General features: G+C 38.5%; 3 protein-coding genes across 3 annotated transcripts in view; 1 reads left to right on the top strand and 2 right to left on the bottom strand.

Moving 5' to 3' along the window:
- LOC309715194 (uncharacterized protein) overlaps positions 1-13905 on the bottom strand; it is a 45580-nt gene that overhangs the window by 29296 nt on the left and 2379 nt on the right. The gene's annotated exons all lie outside the window — the stretch shown is intronic.
- The window catches only part of LOC309715200 (uncharacterized protein), a 79682-nt gene that overhangs the window by 64537 nt on the left and 1240 nt on the right, over positions 1-13905 (bottom strand). The gene's annotated exons all lie outside the window — the stretch shown is intronic.
- On the top strand, positions 3971-12572 carry spon2b (spondin 2b, extracellular matrix protein). The gene is made up of 6 exons (XM_082507114.1): positions 3971-4270; positions 5336-5596; positions 5956-6179; positions 7298-7489; positions 8814-9000; positions 11464-12572. The coding sequence occupies exons 2-6, from the start codon at positions 5362-5364 to the stop codon at positions 11640-11642; spliced, it is 1017 nt and encodes a 338-aa protein (XP_082363240.1). The 5' UTR covers positions 3971-4270; positions 5336-5361; the 3' UTR covers positions 11643-12572.

Genomic DNA, 13905 nt, shown 5'->3' with positions numbered 1-13905 from the left:
TCACCCAGTCGCTGAAATCAATGCGTTCAACTCTGTTTCTTACTTTCTGCTAGAAAGTTCAGTGATGTTACTTGGCTGCAAAACCAATTCCAGCTTGTAAACCACGTTTGGATAATATTTCTTAGCCGTCAAAGTTTGTGTCATAAAAAGACTGAATCTGTTTCATAACCTGATATGAGCACTAGGTAGGCCACTGGGTGCAGCCAGGGGTGAATAGTGTACTGGATGATCTGACTTTTGGCTTGCAAGATAAAGAAAAAAATCATCCACTTTTCCCTCTGTTGTGCTATAAATTCCCAGAGCAAAACATTCACACTCCATTTGTCAACTCTAGTGAGTGTAGTGCAATCATTGTGTCTGTACTTCCAAGAATAATTGGGACAGTGCCTGACAGGTTCATAATTAATCACAAATGATTTAATTATTAAAATAGTGCTTAAATTTAAGCAAATCTAAGCTGCTAAATGGTTTAATAGGGTTATTAAAGCATTTAGCAGCAATAACTTGAAGTAACGTTTGGGCTCTCACATTATTATGGAGGACTTTTGGCCCACTCTTCTTTACAGCATTGCTTCAGTTTATTCAAGTTTCCAGTTATTCATTTATGCACAGCTCTCTTAAAGTCCTGCCACAGCATTTCATTCAAGTTGACATCTGGATTTTGTCTGGACCAGCAACTTGATTCTTTTTTCTCATTGTATTCTGTATACAATGGAGTTTGTGGTTGACTCAATGACTGCAATGGTACAGTCACTGAGTCACTGATGTTTTGTCATTGGCTTTTTGCAATGTCTCTGAAGGTTGCACGTCTGTCTGATTACACATAATTCTAGTCTTTCTTCTTTACAAGACTGCATATTCATAGTTGTTGAAGAACATTATAGTGTTTCATATAGATTGCTTTTTTTAAGAACCCAGCAACATTAATTGAAAAATATATTAATGACTATTCCCTAAAATTACATTTGACAAAGTGAAAGTATCAACAACAATTCTAACATAGTAAATATTCCATTTTCATAAGCTGACTGTAAATAAACTCACAACTTAAGCTCTTTACAGCTTCGGGCATGACATTGTTTTATTTTTTGTTTGCCAGCTGCCAATTTCCACAATCTGTGAATTAAACCGTCTATTTTATTAATTCTTCAATTCATTTAAGAAGAACTTGGTCTTCAAAATTGCCATATTACTCTTAACTTTGGCTGGAGGCCCTTGTTGTCTTTTCTGAATGTTTTTTCCTTGATTCTTGATTTTTTTTCTGCATAAGATGACTTACATGTCAGACCTATGTGTTTCTAAATCAAGGCCAGCTAGTCAGGGTCGACCTTATATGATGAAAAAGTAGAGCTGAAATGGGTGTGTCCACAGCATCCCACAGTAACAGAAGAGAAAACAATATAAAAACAACTTGAACTTGGACAGTGTTTCCATTTCTCTCTAATGCAAAAATATCAAGATCCCTTGCCCACCATTTTCTCAAAAGCCCTTTATTTATACTTTCATTATAAAAATGGTTTTAGAGATATGAGCCCTCACACAACCACTCTAAGTACTTTCTATCTAACATTCACATGCATTCATACAAGCAACTTGGGGGTAGTATCTTGCCTAAGGGCTTTTGGCGTGCAGACTGGAGCAGACAGGGAGTGAACCACCAACCTTCCATTTATGACCTGTTTTACCACCTGAGCGACAGCTCTACATTTCTGCAGCAACTTCTTGTTTTTTATCTCAGTAATGTCTGTAACAATAACCTCTTTATTGTTTTAGTTTATATTTCTCTGACAGCTGCCACGAAACACAAATGGAATTTCAAAAAGGACAATAAACAATATAATAATCCAATATAACTAATCCATCTGTAAATCTCATCCTCCACTCGCTTGTGAATAAAACCCTGAGATACTCAAACTGGAGGCCATCACCTGATGAAGCCAGGTGATGCCACCAAAACCACATCAACAGATCAACAGAACCACAAAAAACAAAGACAATATCTTGAGACCATCAAAGCACAGACCCTGTACCACTTGGCTACAGCAGAGTATTATAATTATAAGAATTATAAACAGAATTGGTGACAAAGCGCAGCCCTGGAGAAATCCAACATGCATTGGCTTTTGCTGTAGTTTGCAACTAGCCATACTCCTGTAGTTCCCCTCATACGATATCTTGAGGGACTTGGTCAAATGCCTTCTTCAAATTCCCAAAACACCTGAGGACTGGTTGGGTAACCTCACACACACCCTTGAATATTATCCAATCCAGGATATCCAGGATAAAGAACTGGTCCACTGTTCTGCGACTACGACCTTTTAAATGGAACCATCCCCTGCCAATCCAGCGACGCCACTGCACGCAACACTGCAGAGATGTGCCAACCAGGACTTCCCAACAAACTCCAGAGCTTTTCAGAATTCAGGGTGAACCTCATCCTCCCCTGTGGTTCTACCATTAAAGAACTGTGTGACTATGCCAGTCATCCCCCTTGTCTCCACACACTGCTTTCATTATAGAAAGTGTCAGTGGGATTGAGGAAATCTCCAAGGGGTTACTTCCACTACCTAACTATATCCTCAGCTAAGTCAGCAGCACTTCTTCCCCATCCTGAGTCACTTGATGCTTTGCCAGAATTACTTTGATAAAACTGAGCACACTCCACCACTGTCAGCTTGGGTAATGAGGGTGGTAATGAGTTAACTTTTCCTTTTCAAATGTTACTGGGTCAAAACAGACTGAATTCTACAGGCCAAAAATTAAATCGTGGAAATGAGGTTGAGTGAAGGCAACTGGTCTGTGTGTGTGTGTCTGTATGTGTGTAGGTGTTTTGGTTGAGGGTTTTTTTTTTTTAAAGAAACGTGACCATATGGAAATCATTACATGTGGGCTGATTCAGCATGCCAACATATTTTTGTGTTTGCACGTGAGTGTGGGTCTGTCACCTCCAAGTTCAGCAAGTCAAGTACCACACCCCCAACCTCCACCCACACACATACAAACACAGAGACATAACAAAATGTCCTCAGAAATCTGGCTTAGACTAAATATTTGACCAAACAAAAGTAAAAAGTATCTTGCATACAAATACTAAAGTATGCTCTATAAGCTGACTGGGAGACTAACACAATGGGAGAAAACTGCAACTGTTAGTTAGGTTTCCTATAGGCGTGGAACTAAAGCATATTTAACAATACTTATTTATAGCCAGTCTAAGCCAAAGTTTGATCAAAAACACTCAATGCTTATCATATTTTTTGTAGAAAACATGCGAGTTGTTCTAAAAGTGTTCAGAAAATAATAACAAAGAATCATGACACTGTTACAATTAATGTAAAATCTTCCAGAAATAGTTCGGAAGAGTAGCTCTCTGAACAAAGGTGACCAATCATGGTAATCATTGCAACAGCTCAATACAATTTATACAGTTTAATACAAAACACAGCTCATCACTTTTCAAGTACAACTTAAGCACAACTTCTTAAACCACTGACTATACTAGATCAGTAAGTTTTTTGCCAATCACTTACCAAGAGCCACCAAAAACACAATCTTGTTGTGTCTGAAACCCTGTAACTCCTCTGCATTTTGTAATATAATGCTGACTGACTTTATAAGCCCCTGAAAAACACATCAAAGAAAGTATGCAAATTGACAACGACATAGGCAATAAAACTTCCTAGGTGACTTAAAAAGCAGCACTGGGACTGGATCTAGTAGCTCAACTGAAATTCAAAAATGTGACCAAGAAACCGTTAGAGAATAAGTACACCATTAACCTCATTAGTCATATATGTAGGTTTAGAGAGCTACAGTATCAAACTGTGAACTGAAACTCTAACCACGGACTGCATCGGACCCCTGGCAGTGCACGCAGAACTGCTGAACGCATTATTCATTTAATGGGATACTTATAAAGAGTACGGGAGAGAGGAGGAGGCGGGTGAAGGAGGGAGAGCCAAAGTCAAAGGGCATGAAGGGGGCAAGGAAGTCATTTGCATGAAGATAGAGACTGAGTGAAAGCGTGGAGCAAGCTGGAGAGGGGAGTGGAGCCCAAGGGGGAAGAGGGGGGGAAATAGGGGAAAGGAGGGGAGGAAAGCGAGGGGTGAAACTCCTAAAACACATAAATAGGCGGAAAAGGACTTGGAACTTTGCAGTCACTCGTCCCGACAGCCACATCCACAGCTCTCCTCTCCCCTTCTCCTCACCTTCAGCCCTCTACTCCACTCAGCTGCAGTCCATCATTCATCTGGAACCCTGAGCAAACCCAGTGAGTAGTTTCTACAGCACACATTTACCCTGTTTCTGCATAGCCTTCCAGCTAAAAGACTGCTTAGACTACTAATCTACACAAATTGATGGATGTAAGAGTTGAACCATAGGTAGCTACAGAGCTGTGAGCTATTAACAGTTTTTAAGACACAGGACTTTTAAACAAGTACAAAGTATTTAAGTGATAACATATTCAGAGTAAGCAAAGGTGATAAAAAATGTAAATGTAGCCATTTTTAATTTAATTGTAAATATTTAAATTAAGAACAAAATGTTAAAAGAATGGAAAAGCTGCTAATTCTGAAAGACCTGGCAGTGTCAAGATAAAGTGTCTTACTTGCTCAGGGTTAAATACTAAAAATGTGTTGCAATCTATGCGAAAGCTGTTCATTTATATACCCTCTGAGAAGCAGGGATGCAGCACTTGAACTCTTCATTAAACAGTGACACATATGAGCATGAAAGTGATACTGCTAACTGAACGACTAAATCAGAAGACCCACACTGGAGCTTTAATGACAGAGTTCAGGGAAGATGCAGCCATGACTGGAAGAAGGCAATAATGAGATATCCAATGGAGAAGAAGAATAGCTTACTTCTATTTAGTACCTTTAATGCAGGTAATACAGAGATGGATGGTTTAGCAGACTGCAAGTGCGATTACACTTTCGCTGTATGTATCCTAATAAATGTCAGATTTCCTTCTGCCACTTTAACAACGCTAAACTAACTTTACAAGTATAAAAAGTGGAAAGACTGCCTAGAAACAAATGTCCCTTGTATAAAGAAGTTGTTAAACCCAATGTTACTGGTGTCTGATCACAGTTTTCTTGGTGCTGATCTGTCTTAAATATATAAGATTATAAGAATCAAAAAGAATGAGAAGACTTTTATTTGGAAAACCAATATTTATGGTTAGGCCGCTGTTATAAGACCTTTATAAAAGAAAAAAGTACAAAATAGTGTTTACTGTGTAGTAACTGACCAGGTACTTCTTTGCAGCTCTATATTATTACTGACTAGTCTTCCTTCTTTACCATTTTCTTTTATGCACCTCATTCAGGTCTTCTCCCCCGATCTACTCTTATCATGGACACCACAAAAATGACTATCTCCTTCTCTGAGGCACTCTGTCACCTGATTGTCTTGATGCTAAGTCTGGGCCAAGGAATTCATTCGATGCCTGTCCCTACTGACATCCCCATGTGCACAGCTTCAGAAACTGCCCAGTATAGTCTAACATTTACTGGCAAGTGGACCCAGGCAGCTTTTCCTAAGCAGTATCCTCGCTACCGTCCTCCTGCACAGTGGTCAAATCTTATTGGTAAGTGCATCTAACCTAAGGCAAGTTATTAGTCACATTATTTTCAGGTCAATGTGGCAAGATCTATTGGGTGGTTGAAAAACAGAAAGCTACAACATAAAATGTCTTTTGAATAAATCAGAAGAGGAATGCACCAACTGTTTACTATAGAGTTATTAAAAAACAATCCTATTTTTTATTTGTATCACATTTTACCCACTAGTAGGATGTTATACATCTGCCCAATTCAGTCCAAAAACACTAGAAAACAGTCACAGAACTCCATTAATTTCCCTTTGCCAAGATGTACCGTACATGATCTCACTATTCAGACTAACACCTGCTGAAACAACAATTTTTCATCCTTTCTTTTCCATTAGGGGTGACCCACAGCTCTGACTACCACATGTGGCAACGTAATGAGTTTGCCAGCAATGGAGTGAGGGAGTTCACGGAGAAAGGTGAGGCTTGGACGCTTGTGAAGGAAGTTGAGACGGCCGGTGAACGCATCCAGAGTGTTTATGGGATCCTCTCCGCTCCCGCTGTCGTGGGCGGCACAGGCCAGATGAACACTGAGTTTGAGGTCTTTGCCAGGCACTCCTTTGTAAGTTTCTCAACAGGGCATTAAGTGCATGCAAGGCTTGTCACTGACAGGTCAGCATAGATAAGGTGGTGTGAAGAATTCCCAAATAAGCACTTAGAATCATAGCTCTGTTTAGCCCAATAATAAAGCCTTACAGATAGGTACCCAGACCAAACAGGTTTCAAATTTGACCATAATATAAATAAACTGTTTTAAAGTGGAAATTATCATTCTAGGAATCAGCACCACATCAGATTATACAATAACTTCCACTGTAGTTTGCAAAGGTTACAAATATTTCAGTGTCAGTGAAGTTTTCAATGTTTCACTGTTATTTAAATTTCATGTAAGTGCAAATAAGAAATTTGGTGTAAACTCGGACATTATTTCTACTGAAGATGTTTTGTTGCTATGTTATATATTATATGTTAATATATATATCAAAATTGCAACCATTTTAAAATTTGCATCCAGTGTCTTTGTAGTCAAATAATAACCTGCCACACTACTGATAATTGTTCATAATATGAAGTTATACTGTGAGAAAAACTGCATAATGCCTCTTTAATTAGGCTGATGCAGCAACAAAATGTTCCTATAAAACAAGCTCCTGACAGTTATTTTTTCCTGTAAACTACACCAAAAAGCGAGCTTCTGTAACTGTAACAAGTCTAATTAATGTCTCTTCGAATTATGTAACCTCTGCAGAAGTTTGCAGTTAAACTTCCCACTGATGAGTCTCTGGGTAGCTAATAAAACCTCTGGCACATCTGACGAAAATTTGTTAAGCTTGGAAAAAGCCAATTGGAAACATAAGATGGTCACCAAAATAAAAGCAAGCCATGCTGGAACAAAAGTGCACTTGTAGAGTGGTGGATCCGGTACAAGACTACGAATCTCTATTATGTCATGCTTAAAAAAAGAGCATATTAATGCACAATAAAATAAATCATTGTAAAACACAGACATCATATATGATTTAGAAGTATTTAGTGGTCCTTGAAGGAGGTTTGAGAATTAAGATGTTGGAAAGATGTTTGGAAAGGATTTTATTATGTTTTTCTTTCCTTTTCTATTCTCATCTCTGCCTGTGGCTACATTTTAACTCACTTCTTATGTTTTACTTTCTCCATTCACAGCTGTCATTTATTGTACGTATCGTCCCAAGCCCGGACTGGTTTGTGGGTGTGGACAGTATAGACCTGTGTGATGGCGACCACTGGAAAGAAAATGTGTCAGTGGATCTTTTTCCATATGATGCAGGAACTGACAGTGGGTTCACCTTCTCGTCTCCCAACTTTGAGACCATCCCACAGGATAAAATCACACAGGTGGGCAGCACAGGTGCATGAATCCATAGTAAACCCGGGTATTTAGAAATCCTGATTGTCAACAGCTAGTAATGAAAACATTAGTGTTTCTATTAGACTCATATAGAGATGCTGTATTGAAGTGATGTACAGCAACACTCTACGGCTGCTGAATTTGCCCAAAAATTACAACACTGCTTTAACAAAATAAACTACACTCATTAGAATATTTATTTCTGCACATTTCAACCAGAAAAAGCAAAAAGAATAGAGACATAACTATAAGGCTATATTTAAGGTAAATTTAAACATAATTATAAGTTTTAAAATGCATCCCTCAACCAATAACATGGTGTAAGTCTTATCCATCAGTACACTGCAAGCACAATGGTCCAGGGATAATTTAGGTCTGGTCAATACCAGCATCTTTTTTTCATATTTAAGACGACTTTTTCATCAGCTACAAATGTTAAGTTAGCTGGTTAGACAGTAATGTCAAAATAGTACAAAAAAATGAAAAAGACTATGAATAAACAGGGAAACAAAACAGAAACTTTCTGACTTTTTCACAATTTGGTCATATTGCTGAATTTATATTATAATGCACTACAGTGGAACCCCGACTTATGAAATTAATTCGTTCCCGAGGGTCTTTCGTAAGTCGAAAATTTTCGTAAGTCGAAGCACCCATCGCGCCTTTTGAGTGAACGATAGGCTATAGGCTAATTGCTAACTGGAACACCAATACGTCGTTCAAGTGAAACAGCAAAGCGCAAGTACGAAAGCCAAGGGGGTTGTCACATGATTCGGAAGGCATTGTGGGCATTGTAGGCATTCTGGGCTCAGCCAATCACAGCCAGCGGATTTCGTTACGTGGGCATTTTGCCGTAACGCGGGCAGAAATATTGCTGCGAGTGCCTTCGTAACTTGAATTTTTTGTTAAATGGGGTATTCGTAAGTCGGGGTTCCACTGTATATGGAAATCATCACCAGGCTGAGTTCAGTGAGACATAACAGAAAATCAATTAAAGTGTAACTAGTAAACTATATGAGAGTATTTGAGGTTTAGTAATGTTGATAAAGGTAATTAAGCCACCACCGACACAGCTGTGTGCACTATCTGCCTCCAGGAAGCACCTAAAGACATTTATACTTCCCTAAATCCTCCAGCAAAAATCAAAAGAATATGGCAGCTGTTGCCGTGATACCAGCTTTCTTTTCTATTAAACTGTAATTTCAACTTTTAGTATCAATTGTAAGCCCATGCAGCAGCAAAATCAGTCTGAAGAGGCTTGTTACAACACATATCTTGATAGATATTCCTTGTCCATTTTCCTCTTCACAGATCACTTCCTCTTTCCCTAGTCACCCAGCCAATTCCTTCTTCTACCCCCGCCTAAAGCACCTACCACCCATTGCGAAGGTCACACTGACCAAAATAAAGAAGACCAATAAGATCATCAGCCTGCCCATGGAGCCCACTCAATCCAACCAGCTGCCAACAGGAAATGAGATTGAAGATAAGCTCATAAGTAAGTCTGAATAACAAGTAAATGAAGAATTTCTGTTTTTATATGATTCATCTACTTTCTTTGAAACATGCATTTTACAGCATAGTACAGAACACAATAACAAAAGCTAGAACTCAAGGATGTGGCAGTTAACATCTCAGTTTGGTCTCAGTTTCACACTCACTAGAGTCCTATGTTTTGGGAAATGTTTATGGGAAAATTAGGAGCAGTCGTTTAAATGGCATCATGTCCTCCTTTATGTCTTAACACAGATCCATGCGTGAACCATTACTCGCGTAACCCCGGTTCTCTGAAAACTGAGTAATCTACTGAGTGACAATTGAAAGAGAACTCTACACAGGGCTCTAGAGTGCGACCAATTTGGTCGCAAAAGCACAATGTTTCCAGAAAACACATTATATTATATAAATTATTATAAAATTTGTGTGCGCCTAACTTTTGTGCCGGTATGCCTAACTTTTTAAAGTTAGGCGTACCGGTACGCCCATGGCAAAAAGTTAGTCTAGAGCCCTGCTACATTAATCCCAATCCTCAATGGTTCTCAATCTGACCTGGTTAACACACCAAAAGGGATATTTTTATCCCCATATATTTATCTATGTTTTATTCTGCATTCAAGATACTGTCTTGGCAGCTACAAGTCATTCTGGTGACAAACCCTGAATGCATCCATAACTGAATTAGGCAAACATATGAGACAAAGACAGACTTCAGAAGAACACCAACTCTATAGTGTCTTTCTTATTCTACTGATACTATATATATTATATTTGTTGTTAAAGGCTAAACTAAAAGTATATACAGAACAAAATGAATACAGAATTCTACATGCTTTGTCAAACTCAGGTGTAAGGTTTTAACATAAGGCAGGGACTTGCTCATTTTGGGGGAATTTAGGAAACATTACAGGCCACACACAAACTAAACTGTTTCCAACCAAAGACCAGAAAATCCAAGCCAGAGTCAGGGTACCAGAAAATACCAGAAACACATCTGGCATCTAGTATAAGAGGCAAAAGATGTGTGATAAAAGATGTCAAAGAGTACTTTATGAAAACTGTGTAGAAATTATATACAGTAAATTTTTAGTCATGATGCCAAGTGGGACATAAACACTGGAATTTATTTCATGGGTGAAGCTGGATATGTGGGTTCCGAGACTATTTAAGACTCTTCTGTAGAGAAAGGAAGAATACAAAGACATCTTGGAAAATGTACATGGAAAAGCTGTATCAAACTAAAAGTTAGCAATGCAGCAGACAAGTAACTTTGTGTGAATGATGCATGTGATAGGGAGGGCAAAACAGCCTTTTATAAAAGCACAATTCACCATGGAAAGTCTAAATAGATGACTTGACTGGGAAAAGTTTTTTTAAGGGGGAAAAAGTAATAGATAGCATGTTGGCCTGGCAAAAGAGCTGACAGAGCATTAATCAGAAGCAGGGTTGAGGGTAACTGCAAGGGTCTGAGTCAGCATCACAGACTACAAGACCGTTCCCCCGACAACCCATCAACAAACAACAGAGAATGGCCAACAATCTGTTGGGGTTTCCTCCCCCTGTTCCCAATGCTCCATCTTACCCTTGTGTCTGTTTATCCTACCCCTGTCATTATCCCTCCATCGTATTTGTGTATTCTCCCCAGAGCTTGAACAAAACTTTTCTTTAATGATCAGTAAGCACCTGTTCTAGATCTGTGAGACACTGATGGAAAATCAGGTTAAATCATCTTTGCGTTTCTGCAACCTTTTGTCACATTAACCTTCGCTTTGTTATTCTTGAACATAAATTTTAAAGGGAGTTATCAGCCTTTCACTTGATATCCAAATGTCCATCTATGCAGCTTCCATACAACCTCCCTTCCTTCTGCTTTTCTACTCTCTAACTGACAACTGCGATTCATATCAGCTGCATAGAAGCCCACCAAGAGCTTGACTGAGGTACATCAGCAAGTAGTCTGAAAGCACCAAAAAACATGATGTGATGATAAGACTTTAAAAGGATTACATTTTTATTAGGTTAGCTGAAAAAGCAGAAAGTCAGAGGATGCTTCCTTACCCTCTATTATAATTGAGGTGTCTCCTAATAAGGGGCTAAATCATGATCTGTTGCAGAGGAGTCATTAAGTAGCAGCACTGTTTACTCTGAGGCAAAAATAAAAAAAAGTAAGCACAATGAGCAAAAACCCACTCTACAAATGAAAGTAAAGCAAAATGAAAATTAACTCCAGCAGTGCAACCACTGCAAAGAGTCTATAATGAGAAAATGTGGGTTCATAAGCCCTACACACAAAGCACGGCAACACCCTTTAATAATTTTGTGTTATAAAAAGAAAAGAAGATTTTCCTGATTACGACATATTACTCATCTTATAAGTCATGTGCAAAAAGTTAAGAGCAACAAATTAGCAGAATGGAAACCTGATTGTTAATATGATTGCTATGCTGCCCGCCCTTCTCTGCAGATACCCCTCTGGACTGTGAAGTGTCAGTGTGGTCTCCCTGGGGCTTGTGCAAGGGCAAATGTGGAGAGTCAGGCGTTCAGCACCGCACGCGCTACATCATAATGCACCCAGCCAACAATGGAGCAGCCTGTCCCCTGCTGGAGGAAGAGCGGAAGTGTTTCCCAGACAACTGTTTATGACTAGGCCAGGAAAGGAGGGAAAAGAAAGAGAGGAAGGAGAGGAGAAAGAAGAAGGAGAGGAAAGCCAGAAAAGGGAGGAAAGGACGAAGACGCAACAGCAACAGTAAAAGGTCCACGATTTAATCACATGAAGTTTAACCATCACAAACCAGCTTCCATCGGCTCTCCCTGACCAAACTGTTTCTGTGGAAATCACTAATATACATACTGATTATGTGACTGTTCAACTGGGAGAGTGTGCCTTAAAAAAAATCCTTAATCTTCCCTTCATATTGATAGATCTGACAGCACTAAAGAGGTGTAGTTTGGCAAAATAGCCATTAGACGCCAATTCAGTTTTGGCAGATGATCAAAATTGTCTGGGGAGAGATCAATGCTGTTTGGTAATTAGAAAATGAGCTGAAAACACAAGTTGGCACTGTAATTGGATTTGCTTTGACACTTCTGAAGATCACAAATATTTGTTTGCTACTCCCAGCAGCTTTTATTTAGAGGATTTAGAAATAAATCCTGGCATAAGATCCAAAATTATACAAATTATATCAAACTAAGAAAAGGTGGAAATACGGTGCTTCAATAGCCCCATTAGCAGAAGTAATATGATAACAAAAGTGACATATACACTTTCCTAAATTTAAAACATAATGTTTAAAGAAACATTGCGCTTGTTTTCCTAAAGAAAATGGATATATTTATTGACAGGATTTTAACCTGTAGTGTACAGCATATGAAATCTGAAATAATTTGTATTCCTTTACGTTACTGAGTTAAAACAGAAAAACTTGCTTTGTAAAATACTAAAACACTAAAAATATGTGTATTTTTTTTGTAAAGGTCAATAAAATGTAAATACAACTTACAATACTGTTTCCTCTTTGATTCCTGTTTTCTCAAGAAACAAATGGTGGCGTCGTTTAATTAAAACTGTCATGGCCTGTTGATTATCACCTTTAAATATTAGGCATGCATTAAGTTAATATTACTGATGTTGCGTTTGCAGGATCCAATGGAGTGTAGAGGACAAGCTGACCTCGGTTCACACAGTTTTGGACTGAATTCACCCTAATGAAGTGTTGGTCATAAAGTGAACACAAGTGATCTCCAGTGATTAAAGAGTTCATGAAATGTTTAGAACTCAAAGTTTAAAATCTTAAAGCAAGAAATTAATTTCACATAAAGGCTATAAAGCATAAATCCTACTGCACAAAAATATATATGTACATAGAAAAATGACCTTTTCTTTCAGGGCACGATGAAGACGACATAATTTTAAGTAAACGATATTAGCGTAAATATGTAAAACAGATATTCCCACCAAGCCAACACTGAACCTACAGACGGCAGACTGAATAGCAATAAGAACTAAACATCTGGGACATGAGGGATGTCCTTCCGTTCGGAAGAGGGAGAGGAAAATTACTGAGCTAAAGATGTGTGTTTTAGCATTTCTATTGTAGGTTCACTAACTATGTGTTAGAAGTAAGAGTAACATAAACATCCAGTTTGGTGCAATGTCACGAGAAATATCCCTGCTTTGTTTGTGAAATTGAATTTTTAACAGACACAGTATAAAACCTGTGGTTATTTTATTGGTATGATAAAAGTACTGATTTACTATTCAAGCTTCCTGTAAAGTTACCAGAGTGTGGGATGAGAAGGAAATCTGATTCTTTGCTTACTTTAGAAATGACAACTTTTGCAGATGCTAAATATGAGATGGGTTCATTCAGTGTGTGTGGGAGTTTTCTCTGCATGTGACCTCATCTAAGGTAAACATATGGCATTTTACGCAATGGACTGGATTACATTTCCTACACTGATTACTAGGGATGGGTATTGTTTAGGTTTTATCCGATACCGGTGCCAAACCGGTACTTTTGAAACGGTGCTGGTGCTTAAACGGTGCTCAAACCGGTGCTTGAAGAATGGAGAACACAAAATTGGTCCACAAAAAAAACCTCTCATGTTCAGCTGTTTTTTTGTAAAAAGATAACAATGTTAGCATTTTCTGCAGCTATGGGGCATATATGGTATCACTCTTGGCTGGAAGCAGTGCTTAATCAATGGAAAAAACACAAACTTTGTCCAAAAACCTCTCATATTTAGCTGTTTTCCACTTTTTCTTTGGTCATTTTAGCCTTTTTGGCCAGGGTGAAGGGAGCATCTGCCATCAAACAAGAAGACAGCCGCATGTAGCTATGATGATGTTTGCTAGTTCACCTTACATGCATAAATGTAATAACGTGGTTAGCCTACTCAACGT

The sequence above is a fragment of the Aulonocara stuartgranti genome (assembly GCF_965226115.1).
Source record: "Aulonocara stuartgranti genome assembly, chromosome: 2".
Taxonomy (NCBI): Eukaryota; Metazoa; Chordata; class Actinopteri; order Cichliformes; family Cichlidae; genus Aulonocara; species Aulonocara stuartgranti.
Note: the sequence above shows the minus strand (reverse complement) of the source record. Positions and strands in the feature narration are given on the sequence as shown.